Raw genomic sequence first — 23,546 nt, forward strand, 5'->3', positions numbered from 1 at the left:
TTACCTGAAAGCCTTTATAAATGGTCATTTCATTTATTGAAGGAAAAACGAGTTACAGCCGCTAGGCACTGCGTGAAAACATAATTGCTCCATTCGTTACTCTGTGAATTAATTAACCGAATTCAACATAATTAGGTTCAGCTAGACTAGATAATGCTAGGCTTGATTAGATTCAGTTCTGAAGAGATCTAATCATCACATAAGTAGAAGCTGTCCATCAATGTGAAGTAGGTCAAGATGTCTCAACACGCACCACACTTTGCTGCTATTAAAAAATTCCTGAAGAGACGAGAAAGAAGGTTATAGACATAAACCAGCCTGGAAAGGGGTCATTTCAAGAGTTCTGGAACTTCAACGAAGCACAGAGAGACAGCATCTCCGAATGGAGTCAAGTGGGAGTAGAAGCAAGGATCCTAGACAGTCCCAAAAATTATCACTCCTGCGCCTTCACACAAGAGAGATAATCGCTTGGTGAATGGAGGCGGATCTCTCCCATCGCTTCCGGCCACCTACTTCCATTCACAGTAAACAGGCAGTCATTCACAGATGAATGACTGCCTGTTTACACAGACCAATCATGGTTTGATTTTTTTTATACCTGCAAAAATCTGAACGATGAACAATAAGCGAATAAATTATCGTTTGGCGTTCAGTCGCTGGCAACGTTCAAACTGAAAAATCATCAATGAGATTTGCGCGATCCAGCGAGAATCTGAACGATAATTGTACCGTGTAAAAGGGCCATAAAGGTACCTTTACACAGGACAACGGTCAGGCGTTTAAGTACCCCGACTGTCATCCCAGTGACTGTCGCTCCTGTGCTTTCACAGAAGAGCAATAGTCGTTCGGAGAATAGATGCGGAGTGCAGCGATCTCTTGGGTCGCCCGCTTCCATTCACTGCAAACAGGCAGTCGTTTAAAGATTGAACTCCTCCTGTTTACACTAAGGGAGAACTGTCGCTCGCTAGTTGCTTCATTTCGGTGAGCGACTAATAAGCGATTTCTCACCCAGTGCTCTGTCAGTGTGTACACAGATTGAATGTCGATGTTTCAAGCAATTACTTGGGCGATAATCACCCCGTGTAAAAAGGTACCATTAGTCTTTAGTAAGTAGCTAACTGCTAAAAAGTTTCTCCTGCAGCACATCAATGACTTATCCAGGTAAGCCAAAAGAAATCCACATGAACATGTAAAGTTCATCTAAGTGATCTTCGCCCAACATATACACTGGGAAGACCTCCAGCTATCAGTTAAACATGTGCCATGGGGGATCCCTCCTGAATTTTTTTTTACTGAACCAGAAACCCCACCACTCATCCTTAGTTGGGTCTAGTTTTCCAGCGCAGCAACTGATGGGAACGCAATATCGGACATCGCTCCCGGACATAACCAGCGCTGTTGTTTTTAGTTAAGGGCCAGACGCTTTTTCCCCCCCTATTTTCAGAAAACCCCTTTTAAATAAGGCTAGTGTTCACGAAGGTTATCCCACTTTAGATGCTGCTACACCGCCGGCTGCAGCAGGTCATAGGGACAGGAAAGTCAAATGTGTTGGTAATGACTGCTCATTGTGAGATTTCCTGGCTACTACTCACTACAATCAAAAGCAAGACCCGGCTTCACTACATGCGCTGCCATTTCCATCCTTCCTCCGGTGACAAATATAGTTAGTTGACAAGAAAACATTCCATGCGTTGTTCTCCGATGCCGTCTCATAGGACTATAATAAGGCAGGACTTAGTGCAACTTCTACCCACATAAGTTTTGGAGTTAGACCAGCTCCCCCCTAAAAATCAGTCATGGAGTCTCATGTGTCCAAGACTCCTCCATCATATTCTGCTAGGAGAGTAGGTGTAATGGGCGCCTGTAATATTACCTTGGGAAAGATGAGCATGTCAACCAAGGAGCAGGCATAGCAGCTGCCAGGAGCCCAACTACTATAGGGACACATTTCCACTCAAACAAGGGGGTTTCCATGAAAAATACTATTGATGATCAATCTTCGGAATAGTTGATCGGCTGGGGTCTGTCGCTCGGGATCCCGACCGATCAGCGGAGTAGGCGCATGCTGTCAGCACCGCAAATACACAGAAGTCGGAGGGGAAGCAGCAGAAGTCTCTGCGCTGACCTCCATGTAGTGGCTGGCGCTTGTAACTGAAGGCACAGATCATGTTGATTTCAATGAGAGCTGTGCCTGCAGTTACAAGCGCCGGCTACAACACGGAGGTCGGCACGGAGACTTCCGCTCTGACCTCTGTGCATTTGCGGCGCTGAGAGCATGTGCCACTCAGCTGATCGGTCCGGGTCCCGAGCGACGGACCCCAGCCAATCAACCATTGATGACCTATCCGGAGCATAGTTCATCAATATTCGTTACTAGTGGGCAAATTATAATCCATACTTGCCCAATAGAAAAAGAATGCAAATAAGGAACTAAATAAGAAAAAAATAGATCATGCTATAAAAATATAGACAGGCGATTGATTAGTCCTATAGATTTACATTAGCTCTATATTATGGTACCCTCAACACAGACCTAATACAGAGCAAAAATATGCTAGTTTGAATTTCGGTTCAAGTATGGTAACATGAAAAACTGAATGCAGTCTCATCCTAAGTTTTACTATGGAGCCCCATAGTTACCCCCCTGCTGTGTGCATCGTCCCATCTTTACAGCATTATCTGTGCTATTCCTCTGCTATGACATCACTGTGTTATGTTTGTATTGGGGTATCAAAATGCCTGCATGTGACTTGTTTTTCAATGCTGTGATCTTTTTATTTGTGCTTTTCCGGTGCCATTATATTTCGGTGCCCATTATCCCCCGTACTGTGACCTCACAGGGCCCAACTGGGGCCTCACAGGGCCCAACTGGGGCCTCACAGGGCCCAACTGTGACCTCACAGGGCCCAACTGTGACCTCACAGGGCCCAACTGTGACCTCACAGGGCCCAACTGTGACCTCACAGGGCCCAACTCCCTGAATTGTGACACTTTTTTGTGCATTACCCCTGTGCATAAGGGAGACCAAAATAATACATTTGTCATGCTTTGAACTTGCTGGTGCTGATCATAGAGAAGTCGGGTTCTATTACAAGTTTTGCTAAAGGACTCAGAGGTTACTTATTGCACCCTTGTTGGGAAATGTGGTCATATCAAGATCTTCCCTGGTGATAAAAGCTTATCAGGCCATCTACATATCAGTGTTCAGGTGGCCTGTCCACTCCGCTATGTGTATTCTAGACTCTGGTCACACTCTTCCTGGGGGTCTGTTTCACCAATTTTAAATTGTTTTGGCTTCTCCCTTATTGTCTTTTTTTGCCTTCTTCTGGATCAACATTGGGGGGGGGGGGGGTAATAGGCTGAACTGAATGCCCGTGTGTCTTTTTGGGGCCTTATATACTACCGCGTTTCCCCGAAAATAAGACCGTGTCTTATATTATTCAAAAAGGTTTAACTTTTTTACATGTATAGCTGCCTGGACACTCTTTTAATTGACTTTTTTAATTAACTATTAGCAGGGCTTAATTTTGGAGTAGGGCTTCTATTTCAAGCATCCTCAAAAAGCCTGAAAAATAATTTTGCATCCTCAAAAATTCTGGAAAATCATGCTATGTCTTATTTTCAGGGAAACAGGGTATGTTACTATGTTTTATTGACAGCCAGACTAGCATTGTAAAATAAAAACCAACAAACCTATTATAATTCCATAGGATCCATCATAACCGCTACGCCTCAACAGAACCCGACACAATTTACATTCCAGTCCTACCCAGAAGCCTGTACTTATCCCCGTCACATGGTGACATCCCTCTAAATGAATGCCTTCTGTTGGATAGCAGCATGTCCTGAGATACCTGTGAATTTCCACTATTTACTAAGGACTGGAATAGAACATCTTGCAACAATAAAATGCCACGCGGCTTGTAACATTAACCAAAAGATCTTTGCAAGAGCCATTAAACTGGTAGATACATGGTTATACTTTTTTTTCTGTACGGGACAACAAATCCTTTCTAGGTAACAGATAGCAGAAGTTCAATCTGCGGCACCATATTGTGCAACATCTGCAGCGCTCATGTTGATAAAGTATATTTTCCTAGGCAAATAATTAGTTCAGTATCCCGCGTGTATGTGCGCACACAATGTTATATTCTCCATGCACTGCCAACATAAGGAATATAAGAAAAACAGCTGTTCAATTAAACCATTAAAATACACCTCCACAGCACGGTGCAAAAGTTTTAGACAGGTGTGGAAAATGCTGCAAAGTAAGAATGCTTTCAGAAGTAGAAGGGTTAATAGTCTATTTTTGTCAATTAACTAAATGCAAAGTCAATGATCTAAATTAAATCAATATTTGGTTTCAGCACCATTTACCTTCAAAACAGCAACAGTTCTTCTAGGTACACTTGCACAAAGTCAGGGATTTTGTAGGATTATAGGCAGGCGTATGATTAACCAATTATACCAAACAGGCTATAATCATAATTTCCATATGTAGGTTGAAATGCAGGCAGCATTAATTGAAATTGAAACCCCGTGTAGGAGGCTTAAAACTGGGTGAGGAACAGCAAAACTGCTACAAAGGTGAGGTTGTGGAAGACAGTTTCATGTCACAGGTTATACACCATGGCAAGATTGAGCACAGCAACAAGATAGAAGGTAGTTAGATTGCATCAGCAAGGTCTCTCCCAGGCAAAGATTTCAAAGCAGACTGGGGTTTCCAAGATGTGCTGTTCAAGCTCTTTTGAAGATGCACAAAGAAAACAGGCGAAGTTGAGGAATTTGGATGCAGTGGTCGGCCAAGGAAACTTAGTGCAGCAGATGAAAGACACATCATGCTTGCTTTTCTTCAAAATCGGAAGATGGCCAGCAGTGCCATCGGCTCAGAACTGTCAAAAACCAGTGGGACCCAGGTACACCCATCTACTGTTCAGAGACGTTTGGCCAGAAGTGGTCTACATGAAAAAAAAACGTGGCCAAAAAGCCATACCTTCGCCGTATTTGGCTGTAACAGGAGCTAATTTATCTGCCGAAAGGATGAAGAACAGTATAATGAGTGTCTGCAGGCTGCAGTGAAGCATGGTGGAGATCGGTACCATAATGAGGGTCTGCAGGCAGCAGTGAAGCATGGTGGAGGTTCCTTGCAAGTTTGGGGCTGCATTTAAAAAAAAAAGGAATTGGAGATTTGGTCACGATTAATGGTGTCCTCAGTGCTCCATCAGTGTCCATCAGGGAAGATCTAAACGTACGGTAGCTCCAGTTAGCTCCAACTATATTCTGCAGTAAGCCAACGATCCCAAACAAAGCCAATGTCATTAACAACAATCTTCAGTGTAAAGAACAAGGAGTCCTGGAAGTGATGATATGATCCTCACAGAGCCCCGATCTCAACATCATAGAGTCTGTCTGGAATTACATGACAAGACAGTAGGATTTGAGCAAGTTTACATCCCCAGAAGATCTGTGCTTAGTTCTCCATGTTGTTTGGATCAACCTCCCTGCTGAGTTCCTTTAAAAACTGTGTGCAAGTGTACCTAGAATAGATGCTGTATTGAAGGCAAACAGTGGTCATATCAAATATTGATTCGATTTTGAGTTTTTTGTTCGTTGACTTTGCATTGTGTTAGCTGACAGAGAAAAAAAAAAAAAAACTTAACACACTTCTACTTTTTAAAGCATTCTTACTTGGCAGCATTTTTCCATACCTGCCTAAAAGTTTTGCACAGTCCTGTTTATGTACCAACTTTTGTTAAAAAATGTGGCTTTACATTTTTGCAGTTTACTCTACTTTGTGAAATACAAAGTTCTAAAGCTGTAATGGGCCACTAAACCTAAAATCTGAAACTTATAAAAAAAAGTTGCTAATTCACTAAACTGTATAGAAAGTTTACTAGTGATTATCAGAACTTTACACATGGAAGGTAAAGTAGTGATCAAAGAGGCAAACATTTTCCTCAACTTTGTCAATAATCCAACATTGCAACACGCCTCTCCCCAGGTCAGTGGCTACTTACAAAGAACGCTAGATTGTATCCAGCCGAATAGTAAGCGCTCTACAACAATGCAGATCCCATGAAAAGTAGTGCAAGTCTTCACATGTCACAAATCCAGAGATATTCCCAATTCCAGCCGAAGTGTCAAGCAGGCATAAGGATGGGGCGACGGAAAGGAGCCGCTGATCGCCTTGGATTAGGGAGGAGAATTTGGGCAGGCTGACGTGTGGTCCAAAGTTTCTTCTGCACTGGGGGCAAGCAAGGAGAAGCAACAGAAAAGGCTCTGTCTGCTTGCTTAACATGAAAACGTCTGTTACAGTCTGCTTACACTGCTGAGAAATTGGCAGCTTTATGGAATGTGGGATGGGTCAGGAACGGCTTTATAAAAAAAAAAATGTACATCAGCCTTTTGGTAAAGTTTTTTTTTGTATCATCGCTCTTTTGCGGTTTCCACTTTGGTAGAAAATGTACTTTCTGGCAGCAAGGAAGCTTAAAGATGACTAGCTTGGGTTAACCCACTACATGCCTAGAGCAACGGACTTGGCTTAGGATTAGATCATTCCCCTTCCCACATACTCTTGGCAATCCCGAAGTGTGACGTCTCTGTCTGGAGCAAAGAGGATGCGTTGTGCAAGGGGCAGTGTAGAGGAAGAAAAAAAAAAATGTTCTGTTGACTGAAGTTGTTTATGAAGCTCCAAGTAACCTACAGTAAGCTTAGATCTGTGTGATGGCAACGTGAAAAGCTGTACAAAAATGTCAAAGTCCTTTACAGGGACAGACTGGACTTGGGGTAAAAAAAAACAAAAGAAAAAACATAACTGCTGGAAAAAAGGCCATTTGCAGGAAAAACTACTTATTGGGGGTTCTGCAGCGGAGACCCCTACAATATCAGCTGTACACTGTGGGACTTGCTGCATACACAAAAGTTATCCCAAGTTAACACACATTTTTTAAAGGGATAGTCCAAACTTTTACAAGTGATGACCTATGCTCAGGATAGCTCATCAATAATTGATTGGCAGGGGTCTGCCGCTCGGGATTTCGGTTAATGAGGTGATCCTCCTGCCAGCTGTCAGTGCAGCGAGGCAGATGTCATCGCTGGTCAGGGCCGGAAGTGTAATAAAGGTCTTAGCGCCCACCAAAATCAATGGGAGAGATGCCTCCTATTACACTTCTGGTTCCACATTGTGGCCAGAGCAGAAGTGTAATGGGAGCAAAGCCTTTATTACATTTCCAGCTCTGGCAATGTCCAGCTCCACTGCAATGACAATAAGCTGGAGGATGCGCTGATCGGCGAGGACCTCAAGTGCCATTAATAGCAAAAGCCTGGAATGCCCCTTTAAACTTTTTTTTTTATGATGGCTATTAAAGGGAGGGGGGAGGGGGGGGGGGAGGTGGACTAAAAAAAAAAAGAAAAAAAAAAGACTCAAAAATTAAGAACAAGTTTTTCCAGATATGCATTATTCCTTTCTCATGGGGTTTCCTCATTAAACATGAACAATAGCATCAAAAGGGGATGTCCATGCATGTTCTAAGGCAGAGACGGTGGGCTACAGATTTCTAAGTACAGGTCTCTTCACTTTCTACCAAATCAGAAATTCAGCATCACTACATCATGTCATGGAAAATTTATAGTCCAAGGAAAAGAATTAATCAGATCAGAATTTTAAAAAAATATATTTGTTCTATGATGGAACTGAAAGAAGGAATTAACTCACTGAAAACACAGTATTTTGGGAGCTTGGGTGTAATGGTCGTGTGCCTTAATGCATCTATTACATGTGAAAAAAATTAAAAAGCATGTGCTTAACCTACATAAGCCAATCATCACAGTACTGTTTCCAGTATGGGCACCATTATAGGTAGAAGAGAGGAAAAAAGGAGAATGCAGTGCTGTATTAAGGTAATAGGTCTTTGTCATGAGGTTAAAATCAATGGAAGTAACTAAAGAGGCTCGCTGGTAGTCACTAAGATAGCCACATGCTACCTTAGGGCTCGGCTTGCAATGGTGATGGCTCCCTCTTACTGGATGCAGAAGGATTACATAAACCGTATACAGAAAAAAGACAAAAAGTCAATGTGGTCCACAGGGTGCCGGCTGGGTAGAAGGAGAACTACTAATTCCATTAAAAATGTCTATTGCTTGAACTATGCATTTTTGAGTTGGACTGGTCTCCTTATTGAGGGTACTTTTACACTGGCTGATAGTTGCCGTAGTGTTCACTCAAAAGAGCAATTGCTGGTGACTGTTGTCCCATGTGAACACAGGACCAGATGGGGCAAGTGAGCTAAAATTGCTCACCTTTTCGAAGTTGCTTGGTTTACAGCCAACCTAAAAACCAAGTGACTCATCTATGAACGACAGCCTGTTTACTCTAGATGGAGGTGGACAGCCAGAAGAGATCTCCGCCACCTCCATTTAGTGAGCAATTATGGCTCCTGAGTAAAAGCTGTGGGGCGCTAGAGTACCCAACAGTCGTACAGATCAAAAAATACCCTAAAGGCTGGGTTCACACGGGGCGGAATTGCCGCACAAAAATTCAGCCCCCGCGTTTTTAATCCCAGGATTAGCCAGCAAATCTCGTCCACACACTGCAGCCAATCCGTTGCAGCCAAGTGGTGCTGAAATTGCCACGCGGCGTGGAAATCAAAGACGCAGCATGTCAATTCTTTCTTAGTTTCTGCAGCGGCCTCCCTTCTATGGAGAGAGATAGCCGCAGCAGAATGTCGACAGCGAAGCCGCTCCAAACTCTGCAGCTAAAGGCTGTGGGCTTTTAAACTGCGCTTATCCCGCAGAAATCTTGAGGTTTTTTTGTGCGGTCATTCTGCGGGATTTCGGTCCCATGTGAACCCAGCCCCAGGATAGGTTCACACGCGGCGGGGTTGCCGCAGAATGTCTGTGCGGACTTTCTGCACAGAAATTCCACCCGTGTTTTTAATCCCGGGATTAGCCAGCAAAGTGGAGACGAGATTTGCAAAAATCTCATCCACACACTGCAGCCAATCGGTTGCGGCCAAGCCGCACCGAAATTGACTTGCAGTACAGAAATCAAAGAGACAGCATGTCAATTCTTTCTCCGTTTCTGCAGCGGCCCCTCCACTCTCTATGGGCAGGGATGGCTGCAGCGGAATGCAGGTGGCGAAACTGCTCCAAAATCCACAGCTAAAGGGTGCAGGTTTTAAAGCTGCGCTTATCCTGCGGAAATCTCGAGGTTTTTCCGTGCAGTCATTCCGTGAGATTTCGGTTCCATGTAACCCCAGCCTAAGTCACCTCAAATGCTTTGGAAGGAATCCCTGTAGATCTAACTGTCCTCTGTCTTCTGCTCTGTAACCACAATATTTGGAAGAATAGAAATACTGATAATCTGACAAATCGGAAATGTTACTAAAGTATTAATTACTACAAGTGGCATGTTTACCCCAGCGGTAAATTCCATGGCAATGCCGTGTACCTAGAGTTAGTTGCACTCCACTAATGCCGGACAGCTGATAGCCATCGCATGATCATAAACCTTCCGGTACTTTATTATTATATTACTTTTAGGATCCAAAGCCCTATTTACACGGAGCGATTAATACTCAAAAATCGCTAAAAGGTGATAGTTTAAGCGATAATCGTTGCAGCTAAACGCGCGGCCATCGTGCGGTTTTCTTGCACTGCTAGCTGATCGTTAAGGATGAATGATGATTTTTAGGTTGGCCTGAAATTATCAGCAGTTCTCCGCAGGTAGTGCTGATAGCATCATTTCCCGTCGGAGAACAAAGGAGCTGAAAGCAGATAAGAGCCCGCTGTCTTTATGCAAAATGATTACTCAAAGCTGTCACTCAAACTGTCGTTTAAGTGATTTTTGAGCGATCATCGCTCTGTATAAACCAGCCTTAACCCTCAAATCAGGATTCATAGATGCAAACAATCTAATCCTGGTGTTATGGGGGTTACCATTGATCTAAGCAGAGTCAGTGAACTGAAACTACAAGTATATGGATGACAGACAACGCAGTAGTTAAAATCAGCAGGCAACATGGTACAGAGTTACAGCGCCGCCTCCTTCATGCCAGCAGATAACGAGTTATAACTTGAGTTTACTTCTAAAACCCCAAAGCCACAAATGCTGTGTTATGTCTGGATGTCGGCTGCTCTTCATAGTTCATAACCAAGACACTGAAATCTGCAATTAAACAGGAGCTTTTTATACTCTCTCTCCAATCATGTCAACACTTGTGAACGCTACACGTAAATACTTTACAATTTGCCTGCTATGGTTAATAAACTTTAAAGCTAGCCATATACCTACATAGTATTTGGGAAGTAACTTAATATTCCTCTTGGCCCAATGTCCACGGGCGGATTTGACTTCCGCAATTCAAAGTGCCCATAGGGAAGCATCGGCATCCGCAACTTAATTCAAGCATGCGGATTCGATTTGCGGTCCGTTTGGTGCAGAAAACAAATTACAGCATGTGCCATTTCAGGGTGGATTCCATGCAGACTGGCTCAATAGAAGTCAATGACTGCAGACGATCCGCAGTGCATCCACAATTACAATTGCAGATGTACTGTGGATTTGAAGGTTAAAATCAATTAGGGAGGCGAGGAAAAGGCTGGGAGGTGGGGTTGCAGATTTTTTTTCCGCACGGATAATCCGCAGTGCATCCACGTACATCCGCAATCTCCCAAAAATTGTTTCCGCAGGTCTCCTGCTGCAGAATCTGAGCCGCCCATGGACATGAGGATTAACTCATTAAACAGAGATTGAAAGACATGACATCAATTGGTCCACAAGCGGTCATCAGACGCTGCCACTACTGTGTTTAGTTTTTGGAACAGCCACTATCAACACTGTGTATGTAATGTTTTCATGCAAGCTGCTACATAGGAGTGTGTGCAAATTTCATGACGTAGCTCTTTCTGCCTCTCTACCAGCAGGAAGTTCCAGCACAGTTAAAAGAATTTAATGGAATCAATAGTTTTAATCAGTGTCAGACTTCTAGTGCAATCTACACTGAACGACAACTTTATTAGAGACCCTCTTTCTAGTAGAGAGTGTTGGAATCTATGACTTGACAAATTGTTGCTGTTCTGAAAGCTAAAAGGAAGTCCATTAGATGATGAAATCATTCTGCAGGAATATTGGCTCATGGGGACAGGAAGCTTCTTGCAGTTGTCACAAACTAGATAGAAGTTACTGGCATGTTATGAGTAGCTAACATGAAGGGTTTTCATTCATTCATGCGGCTTGTGCCAAATGCTGATCTTCCGATCAGCATGGTGCTATAGAGATCTGGATTCTTCTGACCAGGTGATATTTTTCCATTGCTCTGTGTCCCAATTTTTGCACTCTTGCCCACTGTCATCTTGCCCATTTCTCTTCGACCACAATAGAATTCAAACATTGTCTGCTGTTACAGCCGAATTGTACTAAGGAAGAAGTTTATTTGCACAGATTAGTTGGAGCACTGGCATCAGAACGAATCTTGACGACCTCCTCTGACCCCTCTCTTTAAAACAGTTGGTTTATATCCATAGGATCCTCTCTCACTGGATGTTTTTACATATCATTCTTAATATACTCAACAATGTTACATGAGAAAACACCACAAGGTTAGCAGTTTTTGAATTACTGGCCCCAACTAGTTGAGCAGTGATGATCATGCCTCATTCAAAGTCACTCAGATTGCTTTATTTTCCCATTCTAATGTGAATTTACACTGATCCAGAGAACCTTCTCTAATAACGTGGCCAGTCACCGTAAATACAATAATTCTAGAACTAAGAAATGAATGACTGAATGAATCAAAACTTTTGCCTTCTGCAGAAACCCAATAATGCAATTTATCAATTTGCTATTTAAGGGCTCCTTAAAACAAGCATATGCGTTTTTGCACTCGCCCACACGCACTGTTAAATCGTGTGAATGAAGAAATAGCATGATCAAGTCCAGAGCTTAATTAGCATTTCCTTATTCATTCACACGGTCGGGTGTGACGTATTAGCGAAAAAATACCCCGCAGCTCAGAAATCCCTCATTTGTCAAAACTCCTCGGAATGACTTCAAATTCCTAAAAAGAGGCACCAGTAAGCTTTTCCCTGCGTTGGACGCTGCTTAACTGCCTCCACCTCCCTATTTTTCCAGCTGCCATAGAAGTCTATGGGAGCCGCCAGCGTATATCGTTAAAAAGATAGATCCAGATCTATTTTTTCAGATCGTGCGTAAAAGCATCTGCTGGAATCGGCAGCATATGTGCTATTTTTCCACGCTGGGCGATTGTTCATGGCGCAATATCGCCCATGTGAACGAATGCATTGGAATCCAATGCCTCAGATGGTCGCGATATTCGGCTAGGCGTGAAAACATGGCTACATAGCAGTGTAAAAACACTTGTGTGAATAAAGCCTAAAACTCCCCTAAAGTCCTGACACACAAGAGCTTTTATAGAGTTTGCATGGGTTAAGAAGAGACTTGATGCTTCTAACCGCTGGGTGGGCATGTTTCCTTTAGACACGTTGCCTGTACAAGTAGCATTTAGGCTACAGTTACATAAAGCAACACTGGTAGCTGCAATGCAGCATTTAATACCACAGCAGTTGGTCTTTCCTTTTCCAGCTCCCAACATGGAGCTTCGACTGCAGCGTTCCTTATTATCGTCTCTTGACTTACTTGTGCTCCAAATTACACATAATCATAAAAATGATAATGGTGCAGGATTAATGAAATGTGCAGAATGTCAGCATTTCCCATCACCATACACACCGTAAGAGTGATTTCACATCTCCGCTGGAACCTCCGGTTGGACGTTCCGCCGCAGATGTGGCTCTAAGTACCGGTAGAAAAAGCGCTACATGCAGTATTTTTTCTTATGGCTAAAAGCCGGGCAGCTGAGCAGTATCCCAACTGACCCCATTCAAACTTGACATCTGCATCAAAAGTCATCAAATCCAAATTACAATCAAATTTGGGGATCTGAAGGACTAATTTAGAGCCCAAGATATAATTCTAGCATATGTACATAATGGGCTCGGCCATCTACCCCAGTCCCATAGAACTGAATAGAGTGGTTACACATGTTAACCATTGGTCTATTCACCCAACAGACTCTGGGTGCACGGTTCTTAGAATCCGGACCCCCTGCTATCAAAATAATTTATCACCCAACCTTTAATACTCACCTGGCCCCCGTTCCTGTAGTGTCCCTGGCAGAGTCAACACATGCACAGCCAGCTTGACTCTTTTCAGAAGGCTCCCATAGAGATGAATGTGACTGCATGCTCAGCGCCTTCTGAAAAGAGTCACATTTGCTGTGCACATGCTATCTTTACTGAGGACACCACAGGAACGGAGGGCCGGGCAAGTATGAAAAGAGGCTCCCTAAACTCCACACAACCTAAGCTATAAGCACCATAACCTAGTATAGGGTGCTTATAATTGGCGACAGGTTCCCTTTAACCCCTGCCTATACCACACTTACAACAACAGAGGTAGGATCGCACTAATGCGCAACGCAATAATGATATTTTCAAACTTCGTTGACTTTCAGTGTGGATTTTGCATCCAAAAATTTACAGTACAAGTGGATGAAGATATCCGTGATATACACTGCCAGCAAAGTAGCACTAATAACATAACTAGTAATTATTAGGAAATTATAGTACCAGTTTTTCATGGTGGCGCACTGCACCACACAGCTGTGCTACATGCACGACACACACACACACACACACCTCTGTTACATTGCTTTCACATATGAGCTGCTTTGCTTTCACATATGAGCTGCACGTGATTTAGGAACTTCAGCTGCTCACTGAGGAGGCATGTTAGCTTGTAGCTTTTTGCATATCTGCTGCACAAGATTTACAAACGTCAGCCGGTGGCTGAGGTGAAATCGTGGCTTGTTGCTGTATCATCTAATCTGCATTAGCTTCAAGGTGGTGCTGAACCCTCTGTGGTGACATGACTGCACAAAAGCGACTTTTTTTCAACACTGGACAACGGTTGACAATTAGATGAAGGCTGGACTGGTGTTGGCGGCAATAGCACTTGATATCACCTTCAGGAGATGTGAAGATAGTGGTGAAGGACTGTGCTTCAAATGTTGTTGGTCAATATGCACCGCCAGCTATGTATATGCACATTTGTGAGGTGTCATTTATTGGAGTCTCCACACAGGTGTCCAGCTGTCTCACAACCAGCTTCGTGTGATTGTTCTCAGTGAGAAACCAAGTAATCTTGTAGATACGATACCTTTTAATGGCTAACAAAAATACATGTTACAGCAAGCTTTCAGGTCTTCTACCAATCTTTCATTAGTTTCTTTGCAGCCTGAGGAAGGATTGATAGAAAAACCAAAAGCTTGCTGTAACATCATGTATTTTTGTTAGCCATTAAAAAGTATCATATCTACAAGATTACTTGGTTTCTTTTTTTTCTTACTGAGAACAATCACACTTTGCTCTACTGGCTAACACCGTACCAAACGCTCCTTTTTTTCATTTTACAACAAGCTACAAACTGGCAGACTGAGTACTGCAGTAACCATAGCAACTGAGGCCACGGGGGGGGGGGTTTGTGGGGGATGTAGTCCGCCCATAATGCCTCATTCAGTGCACAAGGACCTGTGATGACGTCACAGTCATGCGATCAGGAGGCGGACCTTGGAGCCGGTAACTGACATTCACAGGTGCTGTCAGGCTCTGCATTTAACACACACACGAAAAGACGAACAAGTGGTCATTAGCACTTTGATTGACGAGGAATTCATATTAGATCCACATTCCAAATCTCTCTACCTGCATCGTTTTCTCTTCGATCTACCTCATCGTAGACATCCATGGCCAGTTCTTCAAAGAGTCGGTTACTGAGCTGTGAATAAAACAGAGAGCCTGGTCAATCAGGAGGTAATAATAGGGAGTGGGGTAAATGTCCATCACAAGAAAGGAGGGAGGATGAAAACTGCTAGATAATAACAAAGTTCACCAGAGCATACACAAAGTGACAGCTCTGTAATTGCAATGGAATAGAGTAGTATATGCGATTAAAGGCGGCGACAAAAGTGCCACTCAGAACGCAGTCGAGAGAAAGTGACAAGTTATCCAATGAACCAGGCTGTGATTTCAGATACCCAGAGCACACCCGCCTCTTGCAGAACTTACCGCCTGAAGCTTCTTTTTGGCGGCTTTTGCAAGTTCAGACAGGTCCAAACTGTAACAGAAAAGTATAAAGTAAGATCTAATGTATCACATAAACTTACAACACCTACACATACAAAGAGGACTGGAGAGCTCAAAGCTCTACTGCAGCTATTAAATAACCCATAAGGAGATTAGCATCTGTTAAAAGAGTAAGTAATGGTATAAGGCAAGAAAAGGCCTCCGTCTCACCTACTTAAAGGGGTTCATTAATGCTTAATATAGAGTGAACCATAAAATATTGATTACCTTTAGTTAAAAAGGTCCAACAAAAAGACATATCATCTCTTTATAAGGTTTTTACGGATTCAGATCTCAGAATCTCTTGCTTCACTCCACACGGCCAGAGCTAAAAATGGTAGTTCAGGTAAGTTTAGAAGGCCCATGTAAACGTACGGATTCAGTTGGAAAATGGTTATAACGACCGAAAGTGCGCGATAATTGTTACATCTAAACGCAAGTCATCGCGCACTTTTTATTCGCCGTTTAGTTTACGGCCAGCATAAAAATAAATCGGCGGCTCGTTCACTTCAGGCGAGAAGCGAATGATTCCCAGCGAGGATCTGCCTGTCTAAACAGGCTGCATGAGCACAAAAGATTGCAAACGAGTTAGTGGTGACATCACTCGTGCGCTTGGTCAAACGGAATTGGCTCAGGTAAAAGGGGCATTACTGAAGCAAGATTTATTATGGATTTCAATGGGAATGAAATAAATCTTTCTTCAGCAAGCTCCCCCTGCTGGCAGCTGTAGACGCTCAGAATATGTTATAATTGTAGGCCTCATGTCCACGAGCGGATCGGATTCTGCAGCGGGAGACCTGTGGAAACCATTTACAGAAGATCGCGAATGTAATGGTTCTTCCATGCGGATGCACTGCAAATTATCCACATAGAAAAAATCTGCAACCCCACCTCCCTAATTGATTTTAACTTTCAAATCCGCAGTGCATCTGCAATTGTACTTGCGGATGCACTGCGGATCGTACGCATCCATTGACTTCTATGGAGCCCGTCCGCATGGAATCCACACTGGGGTGGAAAACAAATCGCAGCATGTTCCATTTCAAACGGTCTGCAAATCAAATCCGAGATGGTCAGAACTCACACAGGAATAGAAGCCATTCATTTGAATGAGTTCATTCACACAAGCGATTTCTCTCTTGTACAGATAGTCCAAGTTAGAAACATCGCTGCAGGTCCTATTTTTGTAAGATTTACCCATTACTTTATATGGTTGTGTAAAAAAAAAATATATATATATATATAAATTTGCATGCAAGTGCAATGCGTTTTTAACACGTTACCATGGAGACTACATTAAAAGAAAAAAAAAACAAAACAAAACAGTGCAGAGCAGTGAAAAATGAAAAAAAGGGTGCAAATCGTGCATGCAAAAATCACATTTAAAAAACAAAACAAAACAAAAAAAAAAAAAATCACAGATGCTTGAAGACTACATGCAAAAAGGTTAGTTTTTCACTGACCAAAGGAAAAAAAACAAAAAAAAACAATAGCACTTGCCCGTGTGAATATGGATAACGGATCATTCCTAATAGGGGGGAGTCTCAGCAGATCTTAAGAACGGGGGGCTTGTTCGCCCACCCCTCCCCGTCCTCACTATAGGGCTACTGCAGTGAAGAGGAGAGTGAATGGAGTGCTGGGTCCGCACGTAGACTAGTGCTCCATTCACTTTCAATGAAACTGCAGAGACAGCCGAGCGGCAGGCATTCGAGTACTTCCGTCAGCCCAATTGAAAGGAATGGAGCACCAACTGCACACTTGGCCAGCACTCGGTTCATTCTGATGTCACTGCAGCGAGAGAAGAGATGTCCACAGAGAACAGCAGAGCAAGACAGGAGTTCCATTCTCAATATTGGCAGGGATAACTTGTAATTCTGGTGAAACCCTCCTAACATCCACGTCTCCATATTCAAATCCAAGGTTAAACATTTCTTCTCATTACATAAGTCTATCAATATTGGAGTTCGGCCATGCAAATGAAACGCTAAGGAAATGGCTATTGTGATCCAATAATTTAAGCTTTCCTTGTAGTATTCTAAGGTCAATCAAAAGGTCATCAATGGTTGATTGGCGGTGGTCTGCTGCTCAGGATCTCTGCCAATAGGCTGATTTCTGGCATCCCTCTCAGTGCAGGAGCTGTGCCTGTACTACCAAGCTGTCCATACTGAGTGACGGAAATCAACTGATCGATGGGCACCCCAAGCAGCCAACCCCTGCCTATCATCTACTGATGGCCTATCCTAAGCGTAGGTAATTAGTAGAAAGTCTTAAAGAGTAACTGCACTTTTAACTAATTTTGACATGTCAAGGAGACATGTTAAAAGTTTTGATCAATGGTGGTCCCACTGCTGAGGCCACCGTTGATTAGAGGGAAATACAGCACAGTGCTACTCGCCTTCAGCAGTCTTAGGCTCCTCCACGCATCTGAAGACAACCTCAGAGATCTGTAGGAGAAGTCTATAGACCTCTATGAACCCATCTTCAGCTGCCAGGAGGAGCCAGCAAGTAAAGGCACAGCACTCAAACGAGACCCTTAATCTACTGATCAGGGTCTCAGTACTGGGACGCCCACTGATCAAAACTTTTGACATGTCAAAGCATAGTGCAGTTACTCTTTAAAAATTACTAGACTGCATTTAAAGGGGTTGTCCGGGACTTTTAAAGGAGTTGTATAAGAGAAAAGGGTCTACTTTCCCATTAATAGTGCCATTCTTCAAGTCTATTCACTTGAATGCGGCTGAACTGAAATACCAAATAAGGCTCAGACAGGTGTCTCGCTGTTTATTCATATAATCCCTTTAACGGATGCAATTGTGGAAGTTTGCTCATATAGTAGAGTGTATTAATAATATGACTGCCTTGATTTTCTTTTTATTTTGCAATACAATGACCAATAACCTATCAATTATGTAAGATTGTGTGTAGCGTTAGATGCATTGCTCACTAAACACAAGAAGATACTTTTTTTTCATTCAGTCTACACTTTCCCATTTATCCGTTTTTTGGGGATTGTGTGGCCACTTTGTCATTGCTGCCACAAATTGCAGTTATCTTGAGTAATCTAAGCCATCATCCAGATTGTTTAGACAATTTAGTCACACAAATATAGTCAAACGAGTCATTACTTGGCTCTTCAAAGGGGAAATCCAGCCAAAATAATCATCTGATGTGTGTGATTACATTAGTGAAAACTGTGATCCTAGTTCACCACTTCGTTCCAAACTGAAAGTCTTTATACAGAGCTCAATCCCCTTTGGCGCTGCTCAGTGCTGATCATGTTGGGTCATAGTGCCAGTAACACAAATCTCAGAGAAGTGGTCAAACTGGTGTCAGCACTGAATCCGTGGTAGCCCCACATCATAGATAGTACGTTCATGGAACGGAGATGGAAACCTGATATGTTAAGCGGTTTCCAATGAACTTCGCCCACGTGTGGGTGTATGGGCCCTTTTACACAGAACAATCGTTCAGATTCTCTTTGGATTGTGTGAATCTGAATGACCGTTAAGTGTAAATGCTACCAACGATGAGCAATAATCCGTTAGCTCTTCGTTCAGTTTATGCAGGCAACAAAATCAAACAACGATCGGCCCGTGTAAACAGGCAGACTTTCATCTATGACCCACTGCCTGTTTACTGTGAATTGAGGCGGATGGCCAAAAGTGAGCTTCGGTCTTCATTCACCGAGCGATCATTGCTGGGACAACTGTTAGGTGCTTAAGCATCCGACAATCAGCCCATATAAAAAGACCCTTAGGCTGGGTTCACAAGGGAAGGATTTGCTATGGAAATTTCGAGCGGCAAAAACGCCCGCGGCTGCTAATCCCTAAATCTCGTCCACACGGGGGCGGCCAATCCGTTGCAGCAAAGCCGGGCGTAACGGGCAATGCAGCACGGAATTGACAGCCACAACATGTCAATCCCTTATTTTCCCCATTGTGGCCTTACTCCTCTTTATGGGGAGAGAAAGCTACAACAGAATGCCGGCAGCCGAACCGCTCCAAAACCCGCGGCGAAAGGTCATGGGTTTTGAAACTGCGGAAATCTCGGATGGATGTGCAGCAGACTTCAAACTTTCAATTGAATACAAATTGGAAGGGGTGAAATCTGCTGCAAATCTGGACCAAAATCCATAGCCAATGAGCAAAGTGTGAATGCTGCCTAAGATACGGAAATTAGACTGGGCTCTACTAGTGATAGGGACTGAATTGCGTGATGACGATCTCTGTAATGCCTGGTTCAGACACGACGATTCTCACTCAAGTCACTCAAAACCCATCTTTTGAGCGATAATCGCTGTGTGCCATTACAGGGCAAGGTGATCGCTCAAACGGCAGTTTGTTTGACCGTTTTAAGCGATCACTTTGCGCTCCGAGCAGGGTATGCAGAAGACAGGCGGCCCTACTTGTCTTCTGTATACTCCTGCTGTCTTTACAGCTGCAGCGCTGTCTTCTGCATATTCCAGCTGTGTTCACGGAGCGCTCAGCTGGTTTACAGCCGAGTGCTCCGAGCGGGATATGCAGAAGACAGCTGGAGCACTGTCTTCTGCATACTTCTGCTGTGTTCTCCAAGCGGGATACCAGTTGAAACAATAGTATCCCGCTGTGAACTCCATGCGTGGCACTGATAAGGCTCATTGTTCTTTCAGCTTGTTGAAAGACAACGATGAACGACTCGTTAACGAAAACTGCACGATGTCCATGCAGTTAGACCCAATGATTCTCGCTCAAACGACGGCTTTGAGCAAGAATCGTTGGTTCTAAATGGGCCTTAAAGTGCTGGGAAGTATGTTGGTGCTATACAAGCAACATGAATAACAACGTGATATTCTATAACACATCAACATACAATACAATTTCCACTGCATTTAAAAGAGTTTAAAAAGTGAACTTTTTAGCAAACTGTACTCTACGATCGATCTGCAGCTAGGAAGGGTATGGTCTGACTCATGCCAAGCTGACCTTTCCTTGCCAGCACATTCATCAATATTTTCGGCTAATCCTGTCAAGGATGAGGAACACTGGAGGTATCTAGTTTCCAATCACTCCTCCTGCCTGCATAGATATGGCCAAAACTGTAAAATAGCAGAGGTCTCCTACATCCCTACTCATTGTTCTCTAATTCAGTCTCTGCTAAGAAGTCTAAAGTGATGTTCACACATGGCGTACAAGCTGCACGTTTCCCCACTGCGGATTTGAATGCGGAAAGTATGCAGCATATTAGAGCACAGGCCAAGTGGATGAGATCAGGAAATCTCACCCACACTCTGCAGTGTCAACTGGCCTGCAATGCGGATATTAAATCTGCAGCAAGTCAACTGAAGGGGGTCAAATCCACATGTAACACAAGTGGTTTATTTGGGAAGTCGCGGCTCAGCCAATCAGAGCCAGTGCTTCCTGGAGGCGGGGTTTTCGAACCACTGACCAGGAAGTGCTGGAGGAAACCTAGAAGCAAATGTGCCAGGGACCTGCGAGGAAAAGTGCGGCTGAGACGAAAGCACCTGTTAGGTGATGTTTTGTTTTTTTTAATGGAGCCAGGGATTATTTTCAGGGTAGGGCTTATATTTTAAATCCCAGCAAAAGAACACTACAAAATCGCGATATTGCGTCAAGAATACCCAGTGATTTTCTTGTGGCTATATCGCTGTCACCCATGTGAAAGAGGCCTAAAAATTCCCTGTGCCTGCTAATTTGCTGTGCCAATAAATGGATATGAAGAAACAAGGAAGGAGCCATGAAGATTATTCTTCAGCTCTTTGTCCCAATATTTGGATGGTCCCAGAGTCCTTTTTGGCCACAATGGGGGGCTCAAGTATAGTAATATTTTGCCAATGATCTATGTAGGTAGCCAATAAAAGCCATTTCAAATATTACTCCTTGTGTATTAATTTGTCTTTATTTAAACCAACTATATAGTTATTAGACTTATTAGTACATTTTAGTCTCTTGCATGTCATCCCTGTGGCTGTCAAGAAGTCAGGAAAGTCAAATGCCGGGCAGTGCATACTAGAATGGTAAGGCTAGATTTACAGAACATACAAGGGTGTACAGGTCTTACTGCACCTCCCTATGAAAAACCATGCCATGCTGCATTACAGAGGTATTCCCTTCTACAAGCATTGCTTCTAGGTGAGAAGATCTTTGCAATACGGCACCGGAATCACACGGCAGCACATGAAGGTCTAACGGAGAGTATTTTATAAGCAAGTCACATAAGGTCAAAATGATCCCTGAATATTTACTGTACCTTAGTTGGATATTGGATAGGCCATATTAAAAAACACATTGGCTGCACGTAAACCAAGCCTTACTTAGCCGAGAAAATTGCCTAATGTGCAAATCAATGTAAAGCAGCAGCGATAATGATTTAAATGTTTGTTTAGTGATGTCTAGTTCATTCAGATGTCTGAAAAGCGTATAAGAAATGACAGTGATCGAGGCCATTGTCACACGAGCATGTTGCACAGTACCTCTGCGGCACACCCCTGGGACGAGTTCTACATCCAATGCAGCACAAGGAAGAACAGGAGAGAGGCAAGAAGTTAGACAGCAAGTTATTGTTAAGACATGAAGATAGATACAAATCATTGAAATACACAGATGGAACAGGACAGCTAGGAACAGTGCAATGTGCCAAATGGAAGAATGTGCCCTCCTATAATGTGCTATATATGTGGAGATCAACCATGTAACGAGCCCCGATATCACATTCTGTTACAGCAAGTCTAGTGGATGTAGATGGACATTTCATGTGGAACAGAGGCGTAACTATAGGGGATGCAGTTGCACCCGGGCCCAGGAGCCTTAGGAGGCCCATAAGGCCTCTCCTCTCCAAATAGGGAGCCCAGTACTATGAATAAAGCATTACAGTTGGGGGCCCTGTTACAGGTTTTGCATTGGGGCCCAGGAGCTTCAAGTTACGCCTCTGTGTGGAAGTATCCACTGGGTCATATGTCAAAATAATTTCTTGAAAAACTACTTTCTGACAAGAGCTCCACCATAAAAACAGCACACTTTGACCTTTTTTTCTTCATGCCAATGTAAACTTTCATACTACTTGCTTCCATTCTTATTGGATGCACGATGGATATATACTTTATCTTCAAATGGATCCTAACAAATCCTCCTAGATCCCACTGACATGCAGTGAGTTCCATCAGGTTTTAGACACAGTTCTTGTGGTTAAATTGCAAAATCAGAGCTAAGGACTAGACTATTCTGCCGTCAAGAATACAAGGAAAAAAACAGTAATGTAAACTGAGCTACAAGCTTATTCACACCGGCATCCACTTTTACAGGAGCCATGATAGAACCTTTATGATCTAATAAAACACTTTTTTTTACCCACATTGACTTATAGTATAATGGGTCCATCAGGTTTCCAACCCAACCGAATAGAATCCCTCCTAACAGCACACATTTATAAAACAGGTATTGTCTCAAGAACACCTGATGAAACTAATTAAGAGGTTTATTAAGTTGCATCAGGTGTGCTTGAGATAAAATCCATCAAATACTTGGACTGGCTAGGACTTTGCTGACGGGCATTTGATTGCATGTTAGAAATAGGACTAAGTCAAAAGAGTGGTCCGAAAACGTGAGAGATCATTGCCTTACACAAAGAAGGATACAAAAAGACAGCAAAGACACAGAGTACCTAAAGGAACAGCGGGAAGCAGAGTCCATAAGTTCAAAGTTAAAGAAACACTGGCTATACTGCCTGGATGTAGCAGAAGGAGAAAGCAATAACCAACAACCACCAGATTCATGGCAGGTGGCAGATTGTCGTAAATCCTCGAATGAATGAAAAAAAACCTGCAGCGCGATTTGGTGGCAGCAGGCACTGAGGTTTGGGTTTGCACAGTAAGCCACATACTTAGGGTCTTAATGCCCAAATTCCATAAAGTACACCTCTACTGACCCAGGCCTATGGATCAGGGAGCAGGAAAGGGGAATGCCCACAGCCCAGCGGCTTCGTATTAGGAACAGCGCCAAACGGACCAAACTGACTAATGGGGTCAGTTCAGCATATTGCCCTCCAGGACAGGCAACAGTTGCCAAAACTAGCGTAGAGGAGTTAGGCTTGGATCGACCCTCACAAAATCTATTGCACTCTTTGATTTTAATATTTAGACCGAATTATAAATTTATCTCAATATATGCCAAATAGACTATTTCTCACTTATTATTGGGTGTAACTTCTATTTTGACCACACGGGGGAGCTCAAGTATAGTAGTATTTTGCAAGTGAACTCCAGCTTTAGGGAAGACTACGGATTGCATTCGCCTTATTCCAATGCTAGCTGTAGTGAAGTCACTCTGCTATTCCTGGATGTAATACAAGGA

The 23,546-nt window shown here is 43.2% G+C and overlaps 1 protein-coding gene across 2 annotated transcripts in view; it reads right to left on the minus strand.

The window, feature by feature from the left end:
* The window catches only part of GIT1 (GIT ArfGAP 1), a 129,635-nt gene that overhangs the window by 27,158 nt on the left and 78,931 nt on the right, over positions 1 to 23,546 (minus strand). For both annotated transcript variants that reach the window (XM_066599584.1, XM_066599583.1), the window contains exons 9-10: positions 15,145 to 15,193; positions 14,782 to 14,854 (exon numbers count right to left, since the gene is read on the minus strand). In XM_066599584.1, coding sequence (XP_066455681.1) covers positions 14,782 to 14,854; positions 15,145 to 15,193 — 122 coding nt within the window. The remainder of the gene's footprint in view (positions 1 to 14,781; positions 14,855 to 15,144; positions 15,194 to 23,546) is intronic.

Source organism: Eleutherodactylus coqui, chromosome 4, assembly GCF_035609145.1.
Source record: "Eleutherodactylus coqui strain aEleCoq1 chromosome 4, aEleCoq1.hap1, whole genome shotgun sequence".
NCBI lineage: Eukaryota > Metazoa > Chordata > Amphibia > Anura > Eleutherodactylidae > Eleutherodactylus > Eleutherodactylus coqui.